General features: G+C 54.3%; 2 protein-coding genes across 3 annotated transcripts in view; both read left to right on the plus strand.

Annotated features, from left to right (window-relative positions):
- The first annotated feature begins 1,936 nt into the window (after window positions 1-1,936).
- GPR61 (G protein-coupled receptor 61) lies at window positions 1,937-5,207 on the plus strand. Its single transcript, XM_074850198.1, has 2 exons — window positions 1,937-2,081; window positions 3,633-5,207. Exon 2 carries the CDS (start codon window positions 3,870-3,872, stop codon window positions 5,205-5,207), a length of 1,338 nt encoding a protein of 445 aa, XP_074706299.1. The 5' UTR covers window positions 1,937-2,081; window positions 3,633-3,869.
- A 718-nt stretch (window positions 5,208-5,925) lies between these two features.
- Window positions 5,926-24,443, plus strand: part of GNAI3 (G protein subunit alpha i3) — a 33,155-nt gene continuing 14,637 nt past the window's right edge. For both annotated transcript variants that reach the window (XM_074850013.1, XM_074850014.1), the window contains exons 1-3: window positions 5,926-6,159; window positions 23,412-23,454; window positions 23,564-23,705. In XM_074850013.1, the coding sequence (XP_074706114.1) occupies window positions 6,042-6,159; window positions 23,412-23,454; window positions 23,564-23,705 (303 nt within the window). In that variant the 5' untranslated portion in view covers window positions 5,926-6,041. The remainder of the gene's footprint in view (window positions 6,160-23,411; window positions 23,455-23,563; window positions 23,706-24,443) is intronic.

Consider the following 24,443-nt stretch of genomic DNA (forward strand, 5'->3'; position numbering starts at 1 on the left):
TGCCAGGGTGCTGGGGTGGTGGGGTAGGGTACAGGTGTCCCAGAGTGTTGGGGTGCAGGGGTACAGGTATTCCAGGCTGTGGGGTGCAGGGGTGCTGGGGTACGGGTATCCTGGGGTGCTGGGGTGCGTGCAGGGTACGGGTATCCCAGGGTGCTGGGGTGCCAGGGTGCTGGGCTGCAGGGGTAGGGGTATCCCAGGGTGGTGGGGTGGTGGGGTGGTGGGGTACGCATATTCCAGGGTGCTGCGGTGCTGAGGTGCAGGGGTATGGGTATCCCAGGGTGCCAGGGTTCTGGGCTGCAGGGGTGCTGGGGTGCTAGGGTTCTGGGGTGCTGGGGTGCAGGGGTACGGGTATCCCAGGGTTCTGGGGTGCTGGGGTGCTGAGGTGCAGGGGTATGGGTATCCCAGGGTGTCGGGGTTCTGGGCTGCAGGGGTGCCAGAGTGCCAGGGTTCTGGGGTGCTGGCGTGCTGGGGTGCAGGGGTATGGGTATCCCAGGGTGCTGGGGTGCCAGGGTTCTGGGGTGCTGGGGTGCTGGGGTGCAGGGGTGCTGGGGTACGGGTATCCCAGGGTGCCGGGGTGCTCCGTGCCAGGGTGCCAGGATGGCAGGGTGCCCCAGCGCCGTGGTGCCATGGCGCTGCGCTGCCAGGGTCATTGGGTGCTGGTATGGTGGGGTGCCAGGGTGCCGAGGTACTGGGGTGCAGGGTGCTGGAGTACTGGGGTGCCATGGCTTCTCGGTGCTGGGGTGACAAGATAATGGGGTACTGGGGGTGCTGAAGTACTGGGGTGACAAGGTGCTGGGTGCCAGGGTGCTGGGGCACCACAAGCCCCATAATGCCAAGGCAGCCCCCCGCCAGCACCCACCATACCGAGTCCCCCAGGGGTGTGGCTGGGCTGTAGGGTGGGTGCCAGCAGCCAGCCCCGTTTTGGGGGGGCAGAACCTCCCTGGGGAAAACTGTCGGGGGGGGGGGGGGGATCGAGGTTTAGGGGCTGCCAAAGGGGCCCTGTTTTTGGGGGCCCACATAGGTGGGTGCCAAGGAGGGTGCCCAGCGCAGCTGGAGCAGAGGGGCCGGGGGTGCCCTTGGGGCTGGGGGGGGTCTCCCCGCTGGCTGCAGGGTGGGCCTGGGGGGGGGTCAGGAGGAATTTGCAGGTGGCTCAGCTGCCCGGGCCTTGAATTATTGATGCTCCGGTGGCAGGAAACAGCAAAGCCGTGAATCTGCCTGCGCCGCGCTGACACGGCGACGGGCAGGAGCAGCCCTGGCCCCTGCCTCAGTGTCCCCAGGGAGGAGGAAAAACCCTCAGGGCCCCCCCATTCTCAGGGTACACCCCGTGTGCTCCCCCGTTTCGGACACCCGGCGAGGGGAGCTGGGTCCTTCCCGACTCGGCGGGTGCTGGGACCTTCTCACTGTGTGACACCCCCAAAACATTGGGGTGCTGGGTGGGGGCCAGGATGGGTGAAGCAGGATGAGGGAGGGAGGAGGCAGCAGCTGGGGGGGTGGGCACCCATCTTGGGGTGGGCACCCAGTGCCCTCCTGGATTTTGGTGCACACCGGGACAAGGTGGAGGGGGGGGGCCCAGGGCTCTGCCCCACGCTGGGGAGCAGGATTGATCCCCGCGCTGCTGCACGGGGCAGGGGAAGGACCCAGGGTGGGGTGTGGGGGGGATGTGGGGCAGAATGGGTGCCCCCACAGGTCCCCGGCATCCTGCTCACCGGGAGACAGCGTGACCGGTGCCCGCGGTGACCGGGGAGCCACCGGCAGCCGTCTGCGGGCCCCGGTACGACGGGGTCGGTTCATTCGAGGTCCCGCGTTTCTAATCTGGTTTGGATGGATTTATTTTTGGGTCCTCGTAACCTAGCAATGGGCACGTGACGCGCGGGGCCTGCGGCAGGGACACGCGCCTCGCCCGCCGGCCGCTCGCTGCCCTCCGCGCACCGGCCGCGGGGATGGGGCCCGCTCGGTCGCCAGCGTCCCCCCCACACCGGGCACCCCTGGGCCGGGGGCCGGGGCTCTGCCAGGAGGAAGTTCTCAGCCTGTGAAGGCTTTTGGGGGGGTGCTGGTGCTTGGAAGTGATGGGGAACCCCCTCGTAAGCTGATGGCTCTGGGGAAACTGAGGCACGGAGTGTGATGGGGGGGGGCACGGCCCTGATCCCAGTTGCTCCATTGCTGAACTGGGAGCAAGGGAAGGGGCATTGGGCTGGGGGTGGGCAGAGCCGGGGACCTCTGCGGCCCCTCTGAGCGCCCCCCCTCCCCGTCCTGTGCATCCCCCCGCACCCGTTCCCATCCCCACTCTGTGCCCCCCACTGCGGATCTGCCCCCTGTCCCCTCCTTCGCCCCCACCCCCCGCCATCCCAGGGTGCCTCCTGCTCTGTCACCCCCCCCTCTCCCCCAGATCCCCCCCTTTGCCTCCCCACCCCAAAGCCCCCGAGAGGCCTCTCCCAGTTCTCCCCCAACCCCCTCCAGTTCCCCCCCCCCATCCCCTCAACAACCCCTTTGGGGGGCGACTGGGGAAACTGAGGCCTGAAGCAACACGCGGGGCAAGAACCGGAGGGGGACCCACCCTCCATCCGGGGTGGGGGGGACAAAACCGGGCTCCAGCCGGCCGCCACCCCCCCATCTCTGGGGTCCCGCGGGGCCGGGGGCTGGGGGGGGCGCCGTGCCCGGGGTACCGCCGCGCTGGCGGGAGGCGCTTAGGACCCAGCAGCCGGGCGGGTGCGGAGCATCCCTCGCCGCAGCGGCTCCGGCCCCGGCCCGGCCCCGAGCATCCCCGCCCGGCCCGGGGCCCCCCCCCCCGTCCTCCGCCCGGCCCGGGGCCCCCCCCGCCCTCGGCCCGGCCCGCGGCCTCATGCAGCCCCCCAGGGTAGGTGCCGCGGCCGAGCCGACCCGCCGGGGCGATGCCCGGGGGCGGGGGGTGGGGGACGCGGGAGGGATGCGGCTGGGGGGGGGGGGGGGGGTACCGGGGGACCCCCCCGGAGGTGGGAGGGGGGACCCCAGCCGGTGGCATCGCCCCCGGGGCGGCGGGGATGGAGGGGAGAGGCGGGGAGGGGGCACCCGCTGCCTGCACCCCCCTTCCATCAGCAAACACCCCCCCCTCCCGAGGGCTCCCCGGGGTGCAGGGGATGGGGACCCCCTCCTCGCTGGGGAAGCACCCATGGGTGGGGGGCTCCGGGGTGGACCCCAGCCCCCCACCCGCACTGCTGGGATCCGCTTTGCAGCCGGTAGCACCCATAGGGGTGGGTGGGGGTGCAGCACCCATCCTGGGGATGGGCTTGGGGTGGGGGGTCATGCACGGCCCTCGAAGCACACGGGGTGAACCCAGGCGTCCGGGGTGCCGGTGACCCCCCACCCATCCCCGCAACCCCTCGTGGTCCCCAGGCTCTGGGCGAAGGATCCCACTGGGGTGTTTTGGGTTGAAACATTGGAGTTTGGGGGCTTTAGCCCCAGAATTGCTCCTTTTCAGAGAGAACGAGGCTTTCAGTTGAGAAAAGGGTTTGGCGGGAGGGGGGTCATGGAGGGGGCCCCAGGGGTGACGGGGGCTATGGCTGGGGGTCACCGCTGAGCTGACACCCCCTCTCTGAGCTCTCACGGGTCCCCCCAGGGTTGTCCCCCCGCCGCTGACGGTTCTACCTTCCCCTCAGGTGCCCGGCGCTGCCCGGCAACGAGGAGCGGGGAGATGAGCAGGACCGGGGGGCACCCTTGGGTGCTCTGAGTGCCACCGCCGCGGCAGCACCCGTCCCCGGACCACGACGCGGGGCCGGCGGGCGGGCGGGTGTAGGGCGGGCGAGGATGTGACTCCCCGGCGATGCCCGGCCACCCCGCGCTGGCCGCCCCGAGGATGGGCGATGGGCCGGTGAGCGCCGGCGTGGCGGCACAGGATGGAGCCCTCCCTGCCCGCCCCGTGGGCCTGGAACGGCTCTAGGACGGCGCGGGGGCTCCAGCCCTCCCCGGGCCCCATGCCCCCCAACGGCACAGCCGACGGCAAACCTAAAGACGTGGCCTCCAAATCGGTGGGGCTCTTCTTCATGCTGCTCATCGACCTGACGGCCATCGTGGGCAACGCCGCCGTCATGACCGTCATCGTGAAGACGCCGGCGTTACGTAAATTCGTCTTCGTCTTCCACCTCTGCCTGGTGGATTTCTTGGCCGCCCTCACGCTGATGCCGTTGGAGATGCTCTCCGGCTCGGCCGTCTTCGACAGCCCGGTTTTTGGCGAGGCCATGTGCCGCGTTTACCTGTTCCTCAGCGTCTGCTTCATCAGCATGTGCATCCTCTCCATCTCCACCATCAACGTGGAACGTTACTACTACGTGGTGCACCCCATGCGCTACGAGGTGAGGATGACGGTGGGGCTGGTGGCCTGCGTCCTCGTCGGCGTCTGGCTCAAAGCCGTGGCCACCTCCCTCGTGCCCGTGCTGGGTTGGTTGTCCCCCGACCGGCCGCCGGTACCTGCCGGTCGCGGCTGCTCCTTGCAATGGAGCCGCGGTCCCTACTGCAAGTTCTTCGTGGTCTTCTTCGCCGCTTTCTACTTCCTCCTGCCCCTCCTCATCATCGTGGTGGTCTACTGCAGCATGTTCAAGGTGGCGCGGGTGGCCGCCATGCACCACGGCCCCCTCCCCACCTGGATGGAGACACCGCGACATCGCTCCGAGTCGCTCAGCAGCCGCTCCACCATGGTCACCACCTCGGGAGCTCCTCGTACCACCCCGCAGAGGACGTTCGGGGGGGGCAAAGCGGCCGCCATCCTGTTGGCCGTGGGAGGCCAATTCCTCTTCTGCTGGTTGCCCTACTTCTCCTTCCACCTCTACACCGCCCTGAGCGCCCAGCCCTTGGTGGGGCCGGCGGCTGAGACCGTGGTCACTTGGCTCGGTTACTTCTGCTTTACCTCCAACCCTTTCTTCTACGGGTGCCTCAACCGGCAGATCCGGGGCGAGCTGGGGCGGCTCCTCACTTGTTTCTTCAAGCAGCCGCCCGAGGAGGACCTGCGGCTGCCCAGCCGGGAGGGCTCCATCGAGGAGAACTTCCTCCAGTTCCTTCAGGGCACCGGTTGTCCCACCGAGCCCCGGCCCCGCACCCCCAGCCCCAAGCGGGACCAGCCCCCCGTCGATTTTCGCATCCCGGGGCAGATCGATGAGGACACGGTGGAGGGGACGGAGCGGCGCGGTGGGGATGGGGTCTACGTGCCGGTGGTCGCCTCTCCCAAACCGGAGCTGTAGCGCTGGGGGGGCGGGGGCGGGCTGGTTTGGGGGCAAACATGGCTGCAAGGGCAGAGCTGGTCTGAGTGCCTCGCTGGGGTGCAGGGGGGGTTCCTTGCTGCCGCCGTGGGGGATCGGGGACCCCACGACACTCGCCGGGAAGGGTTTGGGGGGGGTGGGTTGGGGGCACAAGTTGTCTCGTGCTGGAGCTGAGTGTGGGAGCTGGGGGGGGGGGGCGTCGGGTTTTGGGGTCACTCCTGCCCTGGCATGGAGGGTCTCCTCGGGGGGGGGTCCCCCAGGTCCCCCTCCCCGCTGTGTGGCCATCAGGAGATGGCAGCAGGGTGGCCCCGCTCCTCTGGGCCCGCGAGCCCCCTCCCCAGCCGCGGGGAACACGCACCCCCCACCTGCCACCCGTCCCCTCAGGCCGCGGGGCCAAGGCCTGTCCCTCTGGGGGGGCGTGGGGCCGGAGTCCCCCCCGCCTCGTGAGTGGGAGGGGGGCTGGAAACGGGACATGGGGCCGGGCCGGGCTCGGGGGGGGGAACTGGGGCCTCACCGACACCCCCACGGAGGACTACAGATCCCGTCATGCCCCGCTCCACCGAGGCGGAAGTAAGACGCTCCTCCCGGCTCCCGTCATGCCCCGCTCTACCGAGGCGGAAGCCCCGCCCCTCGCTCCCAGCATGCCGCGCGCGGACTGCACTTCCCGTCGTGCCCCGCGCCGCGGTAACCGGATATCCGGCGCCGCCTCAGGGAGCCGCCCGGGCCGAGACAGGCGAGAGGCGCAGCCCCGCTCCGGCCCCGCTCCCACCCCGCAGCCGGCGGCCGGGCCGCCCGCCGGCCTTCCCCGCCGCCGCCATGGGTTGTACGCTGAGCGCCGAGGACAAGGCGGCGGTGGAGCGGAGTAAGATGATCGACCGTAACCTGCGGGAGGACGGCGAGAAGGCAGCCAAGGAGGTGAAGCTGCTGCTGCTCGGTGAGGAGGGGCCGGGGGGGCGGGTAGAGTGCCTCAGGGGAGGGTGTTAGGGGGTGAGAGGGTCTGAGGAGGGTCTCGGGGGAGAGGGGTGAAGGTCTCCCGACTTCAGGAGGGGGTTTGAGGCGGGGGGTGAAGACGGCAGAGTTCGGGGTCTGTAGTGCCGCGGGGGTCTGTAGCGAAGGAGGGGGGGGGGGGGGGGAGCACAAGGAGCTTTAGTGAGGGGGTTTGTGGGTCTCGCGGGCTCAGGGAGGGGGTGGGAGAGGGCTGGGGCGCCCCCGGGGCCCGCCGAGGTTTGAGAGGGCAGAGAGAGGCGACAGGAGGGGTCTCTGGGGCTTGGAGAGGGTGAAGGAGCCCCTGGGAAGGGGGCTTGGGGCTATACAGGGCTCAGAAGGGCTTTAGGGGGGGTCTGAAGGGGTCTTTGAGGGGAGGAGGGGAATCAGGAGGGGGTCCACCAGGTTAAAAGATCTTTAGATGATGAGTGGTGGGGAGAGGAATGGTGAAGAGGGGCTGGGGAGGGGCCTGAGAGATCCCTGGCAGGTCTGGGGAGGTGTGAGGAAGATGAAGGGGCTGGGACAGGATCCTGACAGGAGACCTGGGAGAGCTGTGGGGAGGAACTGGGGTGTTCAGGGTGGGTGTGGGATAAAGCCACTTAGAATAGCAGCCCTGCCTTTGTGTCACTGGTGAGGGCTCATCTCTCCATGAGGTCCCCAACACCAGGTGTGGTCCTGTCCTCTCACCCTACCGTGGGTCCCCAATCCCCTCTCTGGGGTGAGGGAGGAGGAGATAGCCTGGCCTCCTGGGGGGTGAGGGGAGCATGCTGCTGTCCTGGGGTGGGGCTTTTTCCTAGCCGGCTGCTGCCTGATGAAATAACTCTCCTGTTTCTAGCCTGGATGTTACCAGTGCTCCCCGCTGGCTGCTCCTGGGGGACAGTGGCTTTGGGCTGGGGCTCTGAGAGCAGAAGGTGCTCATTGGGCTGGTGTAGGTGTCCTTTCATCTTCGGGTTCCTGGGACAGAGAAGGAAGGGAGCACCCGTGCTTTTGGTTGGACACAGAGATTCTATCGCTGGGGCTTGGCTGTTAAGCTTTTTGCTTATTGTGGGGTAGTGGAATTAAATCCTTTTATCAGGCAGTCAGGTGAAAATGGCCTCTGTGTACCTGTGTTTCTCAGACTCGAAGTGCCCACGTTGGCGTGTGAGCTGCCTTGGCAGGGGTACGATGATCACGCCGGGTGCTCCGTGCCTCGTGCTGCTACGGATCCCTGATAGGCTCTGCCTGCGCAGAAGATGATTTCAGTTCGGCGTACTCTGCCGTAGCTGAGCTGGTTCTGCAGAGCTTGCAGGAGTACGAAACCCGCGGCGCTGTCACTGCCCCGCTGCAGCCTCTGTGTGTACAGGCAGCTGAGAAAGGAAGCGTCGCTTCTCTGTGTTTACTTTTTCCAGCTAAAACGCGTTCATGAGTTTTGAGAAGAGCTGAACTGAGTATTTCTCTTTCAAAGAACTGCAGGTTCTCCTCAGCAGAGAACTTTTGCTGTGTTTGGTCCATATTTTGGTAGCCATGTTTAGATGTTCTTGTGGGTGAAACTAGAGTCTAGAGGAGGCAAAAGCTGCCCACCTCAAGTCTGCCGGACACGGGCTGTCTCCTGTGCCATTTGTGAGCTCAGGACCAGGCAGCGCAGTGCAGGGTGGTAGGTGGACCATCTGGTCATGCAGGTCTTTCTCTTCTAACGTCTGGGTTAGGGGTTTGGTGTTTTTTTTTTTTTTTTGTTAAACTGACATTTTCTATCTTGGGAAGACAGATGGAGTTCGTGAGGACCAGAACAACGGTGTTGAGTGTCTCCTGTTACAACGGGATGTGTTAACGAACAGTTCTGCTTCCCAAGTGATCCTTGTCCTGAGAATACTTTTTTTTTGTCCCATTTACCCTGTTTTCACTTGTACCCTCGCAAGAGGTGCTCCGAGGTTTGCAATCTTGTGTGAATGTAGAAAACTTCTTGGCTGTGGGTCAAGATAATCCTTTATTCTCCAGGCGTTCGTTTTGGTGTTAGTAGGCAACACTTGCAAATTTTCTGGATGGAATAATTCTTCCTTCGTATTTTTGTGTGTCAGGTTTTTGCTTTGTGCTCTTGCATTCTTTGTGGCGATGCTGGGAAGGCACCAAGGGCTTTGGGGCCAAGACTGACCTCGTCAGCAAATGACAGAGTGGAGGGAGTATCCAAAAGGTTGTATGATAACTGGTTTCAAAGCACTGGAGACCAGGTGAAGCTTTTAAAAGTACAAGCAGCAGCTGCCTTTTGGACTGCTGTTGTCTTTGGATGGTGGCAGAATAGCTGATTGCTGTGGTTTTGAGCATGTCTTCAGATAAGGGCTTGTGCATGTCCTTACTCTGGAGAAGCTCTTCTGGAATAATTGGACTTGCACGTGGCGTGACACTGGAGTAGTGATCTGTATCTACCCTCATTTAAAAAAAAAAAATAGCTATCTCAGATCAGGTTTGCACCTGGCTGTAACCTGCCATCTCTCTCAAATGTCATGGTTTTCTAGTTTTAAAAATTAGTGTAATGATTCCTGGCGATCAAAGGGAATGCTGAACTGTGCTCTCCCCACACACAGCCCTCTTAATGTGTGGGTAAGGCAGAACAGTTAATTGCCAGAAGAAAAATATCTGCAGTGGGAACAAACATCCTTTCAGTAAGGCATCAAGAAGCTGATGGAAAAAGTTCATGAGGTTTTTTCCATTGTTTGAGCAAGCTTTTTTTTTTATAACATAGTATTAAAATGTCTAAGATACGTAGTGTCTCGTATCATTAACTGGTTGTAAGAGATCATGCGGTGGTTTATGTAACTGGAGTGAGACTCTTGCAGTACTGCTGATGCAGTGAAGTTTTGAAGAAATGTATTGCCTTACAGAAAAAGTTTGGAGTCCATACGCTCTTCCCCAGCTCTGTTAAAATAACTGCCCTAGTTTGGGCTTTGCGGAGTTATGTAGGTTAAGAAAAGGCTCCTGCTTGTACAAAGGGTGGTCGTTCTTTCCCAGCTCTGCTGTTAACCAAGCCTGGGTGTTAGGAGAGCTTGAGTTAGCGACAGACCCAAAACTAGGAGGTTTTTGGTGCATTTGACTTCCTCCTTTCTTCCACGAGCATCATCTTTTCTTGGGCAGAAGAGGAAAGAGTGGGGGATTCAGCTGTGCACTCCCTTCCCCCAGGAAGGTTTGATTATTACAGAATCACAGAATCATCTCGGTTGGAAGGGACCTTGAAGATCATCCAGTCCAACCGTTAACCCAGCACTGACAGATCCCAACTCCACCAGATCCCTCAGCGCTGGGTCAACCCAACTCGTCAACCCCTCCAGGGATGGGGACTCCCCCCCTGCCCTGGGCAGCCCATTCCAACGCCCAACAACCCCTTCTGCAAAGAAATCCTTCCTAAGAGCCAGTCTGACCCTGCCCTGGCGCAGCTTGAGGCCATTCCCTCTTGGCCTGGCGCTGGGTCCTTGGCTCAAGAGACTCCTCCCCCCTCTCTGCACCCTCCTTTCAGGGAGTTGCAGAGGGCCATGAGGTCTCCCCTCAGCCTCCTCTTCTCCAGACTAAACCCCCCCAGTTCCCTCAGCCGCTCCCCATCAGACCTGTGCTCCAGACCCTGCACCAGCTCCGTTGCCCTTCTCTGGACACACTCGAGTCACCTTCCATCCAGGAGGTGGTTCGGATGCTGGCGGAGGTGATCTCGGCTTGAGAACTGTGGGGTGGTTGGTGAAAGATGATCCTGGAGCTGTTTGTGCAGCAGCTTCTCCGCAGGAATTTCAAATCACTTCATAATGTTTCCCTTTCACAACTCCGCGTGTTGAGCAACTCCTAAGCTTTTGGGTTTTTTTTTTTTATAAAACAAAAGTAAACCTGAGCGTTGAATAGCGACTGACCCGAGGTCGTGCCAACCCCTGCCTGTGTGATGGTTGGTTGGTGTGTGAACGCTCTCAGCCGAGCGGCGCTGGGCTCTGAGTGACCGCACGCACCGCTTCGCAGCAGCGGGTAAACGCTTTCTGCAACAAAAGCCAGCGCTCCTGGGAGGCTGGGACCAGCCTGGGAGTCCTCGCTCAAATCCCTCTGCTAAACTCTGCCTCTCTGCTCTTAGTTTGCCTCCAGGAAAACGCTATTCTGCAGGCACAGACATGCCAATTTGCTGATGTAGAAACCTGTGGGATTTTTTTTTTTCCAATTGGGATGAGCAGCCAAAATGGAGGAGGGTGCAGGAACCCTTCCTGGTTAGTTTAGGTGCTAACCTGTATCTTAGCTCTGTTTTCCAGCGCCTTTCAGACGGTCTGGCATGTCGTGCTGGGCTGTCTCAGCGGGGTTTTGTGTGACATGGAGTGACAAAGCTCATTGCTGGATGCACAAAGTTGTCCTCTTGCCAAATCCAGCCCGTTTCACTTCTCTGCCCAGCCTGGCCTGTACGAATGGCATTTCTGTGGCTCTGGCTGTGCGGGTGCAGCCAGCCTTGAACTGTTTGTGCCTAAAACACACCGTTATTCAGCCTGTTACAGTTTTACTGGGTTTAGACAGTCTGTGTAATTATGTTGAAGCGTCCTGCTAATTCATGCAAAAATAATTAAAAGCATAAGTTTGTTCTAAAATAGCCTTCATCTACAGAACTAACCGAGCAAACTGCAAGCTCTGCTGCTCCTGGAGGCCTCGGCTTTTTTTCTCTGAGACTGATTTTTCCAACCTTTTTTCCCCAAAATTCACCAAAGCTTCCTCAGCGCTGGTGCTTAACATCATTTGGTTGTTTTGGTAAAACCTAGAAAAGTACCTTCTAGGGATGCAAATCAGGGCAAAGCCGTTGTTGCTATTTAGAATATTGTTAACCAGAAGTAGCTTTTCTAGAAGCAGAGCAGCTTTGTTGTGGGTCCCCGTTTCAGAGGGACCATCAGGGTGTCAGACCCAGCTGTTCCTTGGCTCTGGAGCTGCTTAACATCCTTCGAAGGGTGACACAAAGCTCTGAGGTTGGGCACAGGTCTCCAGCTCGGGTTGTCCTGGTGCCGTGGCCATTCATCTGAGCATCCTCCCCAGCTGGGGCTGCTGGGGTGATGCAGGGGACCTGCAGGGAGCTGTTGTCCCCTCTGATCCTTGAGCTGTCTGGAGCCTTCCATGAGCTCTCTATCTTGTGACTCGTGGCCACGGGAAGATTTTTCTCACGCAGCAGTCGGGCTCAGCCCTGAGTTGCGTTTTCATAAGATGGAAATTAAATAGCTCAATCCAATTAGCTTAACTGATGGGAGCTGTGACGGGATCAGTGCCCGACTCCCAGCTCGGGTTGGGAAAGGTGCTCTTGATGTCCGAGATGTCCCGATCTTCGTGCAGAAGTGTCCCAGCTCTCTGGTGACCGCTTCCCAGCCGAGAATGCTTGAAGCAGTTTGATAATGGGTCAGATCTTCGCTCTGAAGACACAGCACTTCTCATCTGCGCTTTGAGCTTCTAGAAGGACCCCGTGCACTTGTCCTCTGCCGAGATGGATGTAGTATCTGTCTTGGTGCTGGTATTTCCCTGTGGTGGGATGCCGGAGCTACAGCTTACAGCTGTGTTTTCCCACCTGCCTGGGTGAGGAGCAAGCACAGGGTCTCTGTGTACCTTCTGTTGGTTCTTCAGCCCTTTGCCCACCAAAGACAGATGCAGGGCAGGTAAAATGTGTTTTTTATCGACAAAACAATAATTCCTTGGAGTGACTTAACCTCACTAGTCTTCTGAGGACTCAGCCATGATTTAATCAGGGCAGCTGCAGCTCGGAAAAGAGACCCATCTTGCCACCCTGCCTGCTGCTGCCTAGGTGCAAACTTCTGTTTTCTGCACGATGGCACATCCAGTGCCACCAGCCAGCTGTGGGATGGGACTTCTGGCTGGCTGGTGCCACCTGGGTTGTGTATACGTCATGTGCTTGTGGACAGACAGACAGACGAGTGTGTTTGGGCACAGCCCTGGCAGCTGAGGACAGACAGTTTATAGCCCACAGCTCAGCTACAGATGGAGTGACTGGCTGGGGAATTGGGATTTCATCCTACCCTCCAAGAGCCCTCTGGACATGATTCAAGTTTCATTAAATTCTGAGGCAGAGCATTGAAATAACTTTTCTTGGAAGAGGGGAGTGCTCTGTGAAGAAGAATTTTTTAATTAGAACGTGGCTTTTTTTAAGCTTTAAGCAACTATAGCTGTAAAGGCACGATACTCCCCACTTCAGATACATAAGACGCTTGTTCTTCAGGCAAGTGGGTTGAACAGTGTCTCTTAATGACTTCAACAGGGTTTGCATCTGAAATGACTGACAGATGCTGATTATTTTTCATAAACCGGGTGGTGAGGCTCAGGTGATACCCTGCCTCTGTGCCGTCACCTTTTGTTCCCCCGCGGGTACCAGCGATGGCGGTGATCTGATGCCTGTCTCTTATTTCATGTTTTTTCAGTTGGTGTTTAGTAACTTCTCTGCCTTGTTTAACCTTCTCTAGTTACCAGGGTGGCACTGGCTGGGTTTTCTTTAAAAACAAACAACGAGCAGGATCCAAACTCTGGGGTGAGTGGAGGCGCCGGTGGAGCTCAGCCTCCTGTAGTTTTGTGTTTTGGGGTCCCCGTCCACCGCGAACTCCCTCGTGTTTGAGGAATGAGCTTTTCCCTCAGCGGGAGAACTAACAGTCTGTTCCCCACCCAGCTGCTTATTTTGATAAGTGTTTTTAACAACTCGGGACTGTTGTCCCTGCATCAAATTCAGTGGATGTTTGACTTTTTAAAAACAGGCACATCACAAGAAGAAGAAACTTGATACTTGGGAGATCAGGCTAATGAAAATCTTTTCCAAACCGCTCTCTTCCCGCTGTTCCCTCCCTTTCCGAGTCATCTGTTGCTTTCTGATATAACTCCTATTTTATAGGCCTTGCTTGGCTGTTTCTCTGTTGTCTTCCACCCAGACTAGATTCCAAGCAGACCAGGTGGTGCCTTTTTTATCTGGTATCTCTGAGAGCATCCACTTGTGCGAATCCTGCCTGAGAAGGATTGGTACTACCGTGTTATTCCATGGCATGCGGAGGATGAAAAAGCTGCTGTGGAGTGCATCTTCAGGATGACTCTGGTGACAGGTTAGGGAGGATGTTTGCTATGCTTGTGACATGCTGCAGCACTTCACTGGGAGCTGCTCCTCATGCTTAAACTTGGGTCTGAACATAAAAACGTAGGTCTGAACATAAGGAACTGTCGGTGAGAAAGGGGTGCCCGGGAGGCCCAGACAGGAGAGATGTTCATTTGATCTTCAGCCAAAAGACACATCGCAGCAGCGTGTTGTGTATCAGTGGGTGTCTCGAGTCCACGCTGCTCAACAGCAGGTGCAATTAGTTTAAAACACTCCCAGGAGTGTTGTTCAAAGAGCTGCAAAAACAACTGCAAACCAGAAGTCCTGGGCTGGCTCTTTGCTGGGTTGCTTAAAATGCAGCAGAGGGGCCTTTTCCTGAAGAGGAGAAGGTGTTTGCAGCTGATTTCGGAAAGGATTTGAATGCTTTGGTTGGGGAGGAGGGATCTCGGGGCTCCCTTGGTGAACATTTAGGATACAGGTTGCTGGCGATGGTGCAGGCTGTTACGGCATCCTACCACGAGCGTAGCTGGTGCTGGCTTCGCGGAGGAGAAGGGGCACAGCTGGTATTTACAATTCTCACCCTTGGGCCAGTTGGCCACTTGACGGGGGGAACGAAAGGCTTCGTTTCCACCAGGGAAGTGTTTTCTCATGCGTTTGGGTTTGTGGCTCTCGGCAGTTCCGGTTGTGACAGCCCTTCTCCCCCATGCTGGTGGTGTCAGAGTCAGGATTAGGTAATGCGGTTGTTAGCGTCGCTCTTCTGAATCTGATTTGAACTTTGATTTGATGCTGGCCACGGATGAAAATAGTTTTTTATAGAAGAAATTATTTGTATCAAAGGTGAAAAGGGACGTTGCCAAAGTTCAGGATGCTCATGCTGTCACCCAGATACTCTTGCACGCTGGCCTTGCAGTTTGAGTGGAGAAGACCTTCCCCTGTAAGACCAGTGTCCTGTATTCACCAAAAGTCTTGCTTATGGAGTCACTTTGACATTTATTGTGCTTGAGGGATGACAGTGGAGGAACATCAACAGTTGCTGTCTGTCCACTTCATGGCTACAAGTGGTTGTAAACCAGTTGTCCTCTTAGTTGTGCCTCTCCAAGTTTACATGGTCATTAAGATCTAGTGCAAGAAAGGGGAAAAACCCCCAGCCATCTGCCTGCCAATACTAGCCTTTTTCCATTTTTCCAGTTTCTATCTTTATTTTTATTAGGAAAAGAACTCTCTTAACCTCTTCAGTTTTGTAATTGCATGATTTTGTGCCTATTTCTGCAGCTCCTTAAGCAATTCCTGGGTGACGTCGATGGCCACTCAGATCCGTGTGTGGGTGACAGCGCGTTGGCAGGCGGCTAGCTCCGCCAGCCCGGTGTTTCCCAGTGGTCGGCGCGACTGGTGCAGATTTCCTGGGGGGTTTTTCAGTCTTCTGAATGGTCACGGGATGTTTTTAACCACCCTCCAGTGTGAAGCGGAGCTGGCGCTTTGAACCCAGCATTTCCCAGTCCCTGGCTGCCGTTCGGCTGTGGTGTGGTACGGTGTCTGCTTTAAGTGCTGCAAATTAAATGGGTTGCTGGTCTCTCCCAGTGCTGGCACAGACTCTCTGGCATCCTCTCTTGGTTTGATCGATGGGCCTTGGCCTTGGCGCTGCCCTGCGTGGAGGCGGTTGCCATGCCAAGCGCTTGAAGGCTTGCTCTCCTGAGGCACCCGTTAAAAACCTCTGCAAAAAGCTTTAAGACAATTGTTACATGTTCAAAGCCTTGAAGTAATGCAAGGCTAATGCCCTAAAAGTTTCAAGGCAAAAAGAAAAAGGCTTATAAAAGACAATGCTTGGGTGCTCAGGGGTTAATGCTCATCACTGAGGCATTTACAGTTTTATGGTTTCAAGTCTTACAGTTCTCTGGCTTATGCAAACATTTTAAGGCTGAATGATATATGTAAGGCTAATTGTTTCCCTGATTTTTTTTCCTATGGGGACGTTATTAGATTCATATGGAAAATAAATGCAATTGCATGCAGCATGAAGTGCCTGCGATCTGTTGTGAGCGTGTGAAAGCGAAGTGGAAACGTGCAGCTCCTCGGCCTGTACCGCAGGGTGAGTCGCGGGCTGGGCTGGCTGCAGCCACCCAGACACGGCTCTTGTATCGGTCGTCTCCGTGTTGGGAAATCCTCCTCTGGGGCTGCTGCTGTTCCTGGGCATCTTCCAGGTACCTTCTGGGCAGAAAAGCTGTATCAGCTGCAGCCCAGGTAAGCCAGCAGGCAAAGCAGTATGCTGTGTTTTGTTTGAAGGCCCCTTGAAGGGATCGCAGGGCTCGTGTTACTTCTGATCTCAAAATGGCATTTCTTAAACAACCCTCCGTTTTTATTTCATCCAAAGGCAGCGACAACTTCAAGTGGTTTGTCCTGTTACATTGGCTCCTCTTACCTCCAAAGTTAAGCCTTACTCAGCCCATATGCCCGATTTTATTTGTATATATTGTTTTTTCCGATGTGTAGTTATTCTCGTAAAAGCGTAAGTGTCAACCTAAGCTGTCCTGGTTCCTGTTGACTTTTCTAACAATAGCTGCCTGTTTGGGGCCCTGTGGTATGACACCACTCCTTTCTCTAAAGTTTTTTTTTTTCCCTTTTCCTGATTCCCAGCGCAGCTCTTTCGCTGCATTTGATTCTGCAGTGGGTTGAACCCCTCTTGGCCTTGTGATATCCAAGAGCTTTCCAGGGTTGCGTTGAAATAAAAAAATCCTGACAGGGCAGATGGGAGGACTGTTAGCAGGGATGGCAGCTTGCCCTTGCTTAGAAATACATATACAAGAAGGTGGGGATGTCAGGATTTGAGTTCAGCATGATGAGGTTGGAAACCCCGAAGGAAGAGGACATGATAGTTCAGCTTTCCAGAAATGTGGCTGCACAGGTACAAGGGCTGCAGGAGGGGGTGTGGGGCTGTCCAAGAGCCTTTCCAGGTGGAATCCAAACCAGGAGGGCAGCATTGTGGAAAATGACCTTAGGAGTGTGTTTGTGTGTAAGGGGAAGTATTTGTACCCTTGCTAGGGTGGGATGTTGGATAAATGTTGACAAAAGGAAACATCTGTTTTATCGGGGAGATATCCAACGGGGTTTATGACGATTTGAACCGCTCCTGCTCCATGCTTTGCAGTGGCTCCCTTGATATTTTAGGGGCTGGACTCCCAACAGCTTTGTCATGTTGTTGCTTTGGGCCCTTTTTAGTCTGTCAGAGGGGAGATTGTTCAGTTTTGGGTTTTGCAGGTGGGCTGTAACCACAGCCAGGCCATTGGGCGTCACTTCACAGCTGCGCCTTAGCAGGAAAGGGTCGTGTTGTCTTCCCAGGTCTGTAACTCAGCCCTGCAACTTCAAGTTCTTCAAGTAAAATGTCTGGGGTTATTCCTGAGCTGTTTAAGAGGGAATATTGGAAACACTGAGAAATTCCCGTGGATTCCAGAGTTCAGCAAGGGTTGCAGCATCATCCTGCCTCAGGAATGGTCTGGCAAAGTTTCTGCCAAACCCCTGCTGAGATTTTAAAGCTGATACAGGCTGTTGCTGTAGTTACAAGCTGTGCATGCTCTCCTCTAGAGGCTAGAAATCAGAAACATGTCAGTCTGTTAATTTTTGTGTTCCTCGCTTGTACTTTAATGGATATTCCAGGTGCATCTCTTCTGTGTCTCTAGTAAGAATTTTTCAGCAGTGACCTGGTTTCTTTTCAGAAACTTTCAGATGCTGCAGGGCTTTTCCCTTTAAATGGGGGGTGGGAAATTCCTCACCTGAAGTACAATTTAATGCAGTTTTGATACGGCTTTAGAAGAAACGCACTTAAGATTGTTAGTACCTTCAGAAACAGTGAACTGGTGCTCGTGTCGGGAAGACGTAGGTAGTCTTTGACCTACCTTCCTTGTGAATTAATAAGTAATTGGTTTAAAAGCAAACATTTTATCCGGAGTGTAGTTGCGTAGACCTGTAATTCACAGTCTAGGCTGTGTTTTGGTAGCTTGCTTGTCGCTCGCTTCCCTGTAATCTCCAGCGCATGGACATGCCGAGTTGCTTGGCTTCCCACCTCCTGCTCCAGGAAGGCCTCTGGCTTCCTTAGGGGAAGTGCTTGGGTGATAATTTCCCCCCTTTGTATGCATCGCTCTCCCAGGGCCAATACTAACATGGCTTGAAAGCTGCTCAGGTTCCTTCCCCATCCAGAGGGAAAAAGGGATCTGGTTGTCGGGCTTCATACAGGGCTTGCCACCCTTTGAGCAGGAGGGAGTTGAGCGTTGTCAGATGGTGCCAAGCTCTCCCCTAAGCGCTTGGGGTGTTACTCGGATGGTTTGAGGTTCGCAGGAGCTGCCGTACCCCCTGGCTGGGGCTGGTTTCTGGAGGGAAGGGTTGCTAGCTGAAGGACGTGGTGGAGAGCAAGGACTCCACCGAATTCTTGTGGAGCGTGCATCGATCAAGTGGGGCGAGCCACTACGACAAAAAGCAGCAAGTGCTTTGTGACAGATTAGCTGCTCTTTGTGTCTAGGGTGTGCAAGCAGAGCTGTGGGATAAACAGGTTCCTTGCTGCTAATTTGAGAAAAGAGAAGTTAAGACTTCTGAAACAACTTTTCCATGGAGTTATGACATCCCTGTTTAGGTCAGCCTCGGTTTCTTGTGACGAAACGTGATCCCTGTGTAGCCGTGCTAATTGGAGCAAAAAGGAAAGGTTTGCTTTTCCTTTTACAGTGAGAAACGTCCCAGCAATGCTCTGACTTTCATATTTTTTGAACCCAGTAAGATACGGTGTCATATTTCATGATTTCTGCAACTCTTTCTAGCTCCCCATCTGGTCCCTGCCTGCAATCCCAGAGGCTGGGTGCTTCGCCTGCGGAGTCCGTAAGAATTTCAATGTAACTCTATCCACTTGCACTCGTCATCTTAATTTCTAATGCGAAGAATCGGTTTTCTGTAGGTTGGAGCAGTGTTTCAGTAGCATTTAAATTCCTACTCTTTTTTTTTTTTTTTCCCCCTACTGAAGGTACTTGACTGAAGGCTTAAGCCACACTGTAAGTGTAAACAACCTGTATCAGGGTAAATGAAGCTGCATGATAACAGGGAACAAAGGGTGCACATTAAAAGCTGTTTACCAAGTGGGTCTAATATGGATCTCTTTATGCGAACCCTTTACAGCCACTCTAGTGAGTTGGAAAAAGGAAAATAGCAGCTGGTGCGGTGTGTACATCTGCAAATGTTTAGAGAAGTTTCAAGTGTCGGAGAACAGAAGTGATACCTGGAGAAGCTGAAGCTAGGGCTGGAAAGTAAGAGTAGAATGCAAATGGTTGTGGACCTTGTCTGGGGTGGGGGAGTTAAAGAGTAAAAGCGTAGGCATAATGTGAGAGAGGCCCCTGAAAAAAGCCTTGTGCTGTGTGGGAGGATGTGGTACAGGTATCTCGGAATAGACCAGGGCAATGGTAATGCTTTTTTTTTCCTGAGCAATTGAGATGAGGCCGTGCCTGACGTTGGCCATCTCATCGTCAAGCAGCTGCCACCCCAGCAGGAGCTCCCAGCAAACGATTATGGAGCTGGAGGGCAGACGTTTTTAAATGACTGTTTAATGAGGTACCTTGTCTGGATGGCTCTTGCAGGAGCAGAGAGCGAGCCTGGGAGAGGACCTGGAACATCAAGAAAAACTCCTTTAGGAATAACACCCCAGAGGTGGTGACTTACAGCTTGGCCGTGCCTTTGTAGCTGTGACTGCCAATAGCGTCTGCTGTAGGAGCCAGCTCTGGGTTGTATGTTGGTAAGGAGAGAGGTTTAGAGGATGTGGGTCACTATTTCCTACCTCTGCTAGTCCCCTAGGGTGAGTAACCTCTGTGGATCGCTGCTCCTCTAAACTCCACTGAAGTGTGTGGGGTTGGAAGTGAGAAGGGAAGGAGTTAACTGAATGTGGTTTGAATTAGTGTTGTATAACCAACTTGGCTATGTTGTCATGGCATAATTGTATCTGATACTGTTTTGTCAGTCAAATGACAGGTAGTACAAGTTCAGCATTGCCTGCTGCAGCAGCAGATTATTTTAAGATAATCTAAGGAGGAAATGACAGCAAATATGACGACGAGCAATAAAACCCAAAGAGGTTGTGTTCAAAAGTTGCTTCTAAACTCCTGCTCTTGGGACTGGGCCGAACACCGCTGGTTTGGGACACAGAAGCTTTCAAATCACAGCACTTTAATCCAGAGAATGTGGAGGATGGCTGTGGAAAAGAAAAATGAGGTTTTGTGTCCCTCACCAGGGTGGAAGTGCTGAGTCTATAGAGCACTAACGTTTTCACATCTGACCGCAAATGCTGCCGTGCTGAGCGCCTGAGAAGCCATATCAGGAGCACACAAATACTCCCAAGCCCTTCCTGATGCCATCTCTGTTAAAATCCGTGCCAGCCGGAGGAGAGGCACAGACATCTTGGCAGCTGGGAGAAGAGGCGATAACAAAAGAAAAACCGCCTGCTGAAGGGAAGGATGTTTCCTGCAAGCTGCTGGTTTCAGACAGAGTCTCGCCCTGCTGGCATAGTGTGCTTCAGGCCCTGGGATTTGCTTGGGTGGAAGGTGTTAACTCCAACATCTAAGCAGATTTTGGGGGATTCTGCTTAAAATGTGCTTCATTTTTCATCCTGGTTAATGCTTCTTGAATGGCTTTGAAGGTGGAATCTTGAGCCTTGAACCAGCAATAGCTTTTCTTTAAGGCTTGAGGGAAGGAAAAAAAAAATATTGAATCACCTTATGCTTAGGAATAACTTAAAAATTGAAATTCTTTGGTTTGCAGACATGCAACTTGGCAGTCTGGAAGTATTTTGTTATGAGAGGCTCTAATCTGGTAATACTTCAACCTAAACTAAAGGCTAATTGATTTAAATTGCACTACATGCCCTATCTTGGAAACAGTTCTCCTACTGTGCAGGGCAGCTGTTAGTGTTACAGTCCCTCGAGGGGCATGTCGAGACAGATAAACTCAAGGCAGTATCTGAGCAATCAGCATTTAAAGGTGTTGGTGCTCTTAGATGTATATCGGGGCTGTGGCCCCCCCAGGAGCTGCGCAGGAGAGGCACTGGGTACTTGTTTGTTGAACACCAGCGTGTGTCTCGTGTTGCCTCTCCCTTCTCTTGTGCAAAATGGATCCAAAGAAGCAGAAATCCTCGTCCAGCCGCCCTGCGATGGAGGTACGACCCCGTGACACCTGCAAATGGGTTTAACGAATTAAGGCACCATTTGACTTGAGTTTCCTCCCGTTTGGCAGCCTGAGAACCTGCTGTGAAAGTGCTTGTCTGACTGCGAAAGCTCTTGCTGTGTGAAGAGGCTGGTTTGCATCTGCTCTATTCGGGCGCCAAGAGCTGTGAAAATACGTGGCCGTTTGTTTGGTTTGAAGTTGTCTTAAGTGCAAATAGGAAATGCACCTTCAGCTTGAAAATGACCTTGTCTGATGTTGGGGAAACTTTCTGTTGTAATTTAATACAGCAATGGCTCCTCAGGAATCCTCACCAACATCTGGGAACTGACCAGGATGAACTTGGGAGTGGAAATACAAGTGCGTGGCTGCAAAGGCTGCATTGTCCTCGTTCGGTCCTGACGTGCCAACAAAGGGCTGGGCTCAGGTTGGCACAACCCGTTCGCCCCTGGTGAATGAGCTGCTTGTATCTGGCTGTTGTGTAACTGTTCAGGAAGCAGCAGTTGTGTTTGCTCCTGCCCAGCCACCGCTGTAACCTGCACCTTAACGGTCCTGCCAGTGCTTTTAATTCCCTTATCAGCCAAAAGGGTTTTCCTAGCAATACTGGAAAACAAACCTGAAGGAGTGTGAAATAAGCAGGCAAAAGGGTGTACAAAGTTCCAAGCAAGGGAATAATTCGTACCCATCACAAACCGTACAAAGTGACCTCTTATCTTCGGGGATTTGATCTCCTGGTTCCTCTGCTGATCTGACAAGAAGTCGTGAGACAGAAGCGAATTGTGCTTTTTAAAAAGCGCTGCTGCTGTCACACCCTGTTTGTGAAAGTAGGTGCTGCTTCTAGGAGCTGGCCTTCCTGAGGCTTCCAGGATGCGAGAATGAAACTGGAACGTGGTGTTGTCCTCTCTGGGTGTTGCGAGGGGCTTGGGAAGCTCTTTCCTGGAAGCCGTGTTTCCCAAAGGCAACACCAGAAAGCTTTTCTGCCTTTTTTTTTTTTTTCTGAAGAAGTATGCCACAGCCTGACCCTGGCATTCCTGAAAGCTGGTCTTTTTTTTTTTTCATGTTGGTCTGATAATCTAAAAATAATTTTTCTCTTCCAACAAAGCTCGCCTTGCCTGTAGCAGTGCCGTTCTGGGTTAGCACGCTGCGCTGTGTAGGCTCTGCAGGCTGGGACATCTGGTGCCTTGCGCTGGAAGCGAACGGGAGCTTGGGTCTTTTGGTCCATCCAAGATCTCTTGACTCATATATCCAAATCCAGGCAGGCTCGACTTCATTCCTTTGCCCTCAGCAAACCCAGTTCTGCAGCTCAGCGTGAGCCTTTTAGGCTGAGGAACCCTGAAGCCACCGGCTGGTCCGGCTCCTTTGCAGTGACCTCCCGGTGTTGTGGTCACAGGAGGTGGAGTAACCCAGGACCTGCGCTTCTGCTGACACGCAGTAACACCGTGTGTGCCTTCCACATGCTTCCCGGCTGGGACATGGCTGCTGCTGACTGCACAGCTCTGGAAACCGTGATAACGGGGTGGGTTTGAATCCTGGAGTAGGCGTCTGCTCCACCGAGCCGCGTCGGCCGCTGCGCGGGTGCGCAAAGGTGGTTCCTGCCTCGTGCCTGTGGGAGGGGGACGCCGTTTGTGAGTGCTCTGTGGTTTGAGAGAAAAAGCTGTGAAAAACAGATTAACTAGCTGTTATTTTGCAGACAGACGGGGATAACTCAGCCCCCCCAGGTCTGCAGAGATTTGGCAAGCCAGGTTTCTCTGCCTTTCTTTGGAGGAAGGCTGTTTGCAATGCAGGCATGGCCAAGTGCCGCAGCCTGCAGGTCTGATATTTCACCTGGAAATCATCCTGTGGCAAGGGCTCATTTCCGAGCTAAACCCGCGGGTCTCTTTATCCTCAGTTTCCCAGAATAACAATCCTTGTATTGTGGGGAATGATAGAGAATAGAGCTTGTTAATCAATTAAAATTTGCCTTGCATGTTCTGTGGGCGGATGCGTATGGGTGTGCCACGGCGAAGATCCCCGAGTTGTCTGGTGGCTGTGGGAACCAGCGTTGGCAGCTGGAGGGTTAGAGCGGGAGCCCATGACCTGCTGGTGATTCAGACACCATAGTTGCCACTTCAAGTCTAGACAGGTATCTTCTTAAACAGCTCTGGCAAAATTCAAAGAGGTGTCTAGCTCAGGAGTGATATCCATGTGCACTACGCACCAGCAATGGGTCGTGGGGGTGCTCTTTCCTCTGTAGGAAAAAAAAGCGTTAGTTTGAATGACTATGGGCAACACTTGGCTGACTTTGTGCTAAGTGGACAAGAGAACTTCCAAGATCCGTTTTTGATGTTCCTGCTCTGCTGTAGCAACGTGTTTCTGGGCTTTAATGTCTTAAGCTGCTTCACCTGGATCTGCAAGAGCAATTTGTGTGTGCTTTTGAGCTCTGTTCTGGGTCTACTTCCCTTCCACTGTATATCACACAAGATTGCTTCTGAATCTGATGTTCCTAGTAAAAATGCTCTGGGATCTGTGATTAACATCCACCTGGTTATTTAAGGCTTGCACAGCTCAGTAATGGTGGGCAGCAGCTGATGGCGTTGATGCACTTAACTGTCAGGCTGCCTTGGCCCGTAGTTACTGAGCTGGAAGAGAGGGCGGGCAGATAGTCTCTTAGATAAATCCTTGTCCCGGTTTTTCAGACCTAGCCCCAATGATCTGGAAGTGTACTCTGGAAATTCAGAAACTCTAGTTTGTTTGGTTGTTTTTTTTACGGCTGAATGCACGATGGCTGTCAGCATCTGTAAATAAAACCCGGGAAGGAGGTACCTGTGGCTGTGCTCTGCAGTGATCCCTCCCGAGGGGCTGGGACCGCCGCGGTTACCAGCAGCAGTGCACAGACCCCATCAACTTCTGTGTGGGAACTGGAAGGAGTACATTCTCCTTTTCCTTTGAATTTCATGTGATTGCTAACTAGAATATTTTTGTGCTTTTTTCAGGTGCTGGAGAGTCTGGGAAAAGCACCATTGTGAAGCAGATGAAGTAAGTGAGAGTGCAGGCGTGTAAACTGCATTTCTGTACGAGATGAAATAAAAAAATCTGCGGTGCCCTTCTGGTTTGGCTTGGGAATGATGGCTTGGTTTTCTTCCAGGATTATTCATGAGGATGGCTACTCAGAGGAAGAATGCAAACAATATAAAGTGGTTGTCTACAGCAATACTATCCAGTCCATCATTGCGATCATAAGAGCCATGGGAAGGCTAAAGATAGACTTTGGGGAAGTTGCCAGAGCAGTAAGTATTTCACTTATTTTTCCCTTAGTCTGAGTCTGTGCTGTGAATTGTGTTAATGAATCCTAGAAATTCAGTCCCCTTACAGTGGAAATATGTTTCTTACAAGATACAGTAGCAAAAGACCTTTCATAATCTTTAGCATAGTACCACTACAAAGTCTCAAGTATTTTACTGAGGTTACAGGTAAGAACCTTCAGTATTTTAAATGCTCAAAAAAAAAAAAAAAAATCCCCAAACCTTTGTCTAAACTATTTGAACTTTTAACAAAATTCTCAGCTTTGGTTTAAATTGCTTGACATCACTCTTCAGTGGGGTTCCACAGTATTGTGCCAGTTAATCTTTAAGCGGAGCCAAATTTTAATCATTTTCACTACCTGTAATTGTCCTTTTAGTTTTTGGGGGTTTGAGGCCCTGCTTTTCCTCGCACATCCCGTTCTGCTGATTCCTTGGGGTGTTACTGGTGTTCACCCCCAACACTTCAAGATGGGAGGAATTGAAATGGGGAAGGCTTGACCCCTGTGATGGTGGGGAAAAAAGCACAGACAGAATGGGAAGTCAGGGACTCCTGAAAACGGGTAGGAGAAAGGAATTGTGTATATCAGCCTAGGACAGCAGCTGCACAGCCTGTGACTCTATCTGGCACTAACTCCTCATGCTTACAGTAAGTAAAGTAACCTAATCTGTTTCTTTGTGATGCAACCACAGATATTTTGAATTTACGATATAAAGCATCCTGGC

Source organism: Strix aluco, chromosome 25 (genome assembly GCF_031877795.1).
Source record: "Strix aluco isolate bStrAlu1 chromosome 25, bStrAlu1.hap1, whole genome shotgun sequence".
NCBI classification, from domain to species: Eukaryota; Metazoa; Chordata; class Aves; order Strigiformes; family Strigidae; genus Strix; species Strix aluco.

Coding starts and splice junctions, on each gene's coding strand:
- GPR61 (XM_074850198.1), top strand. CDS start 3,870: ATGGAGCCCTCCCTGCCCGCCCCGTGGGCCTGGAACGGCTCTAGGACG.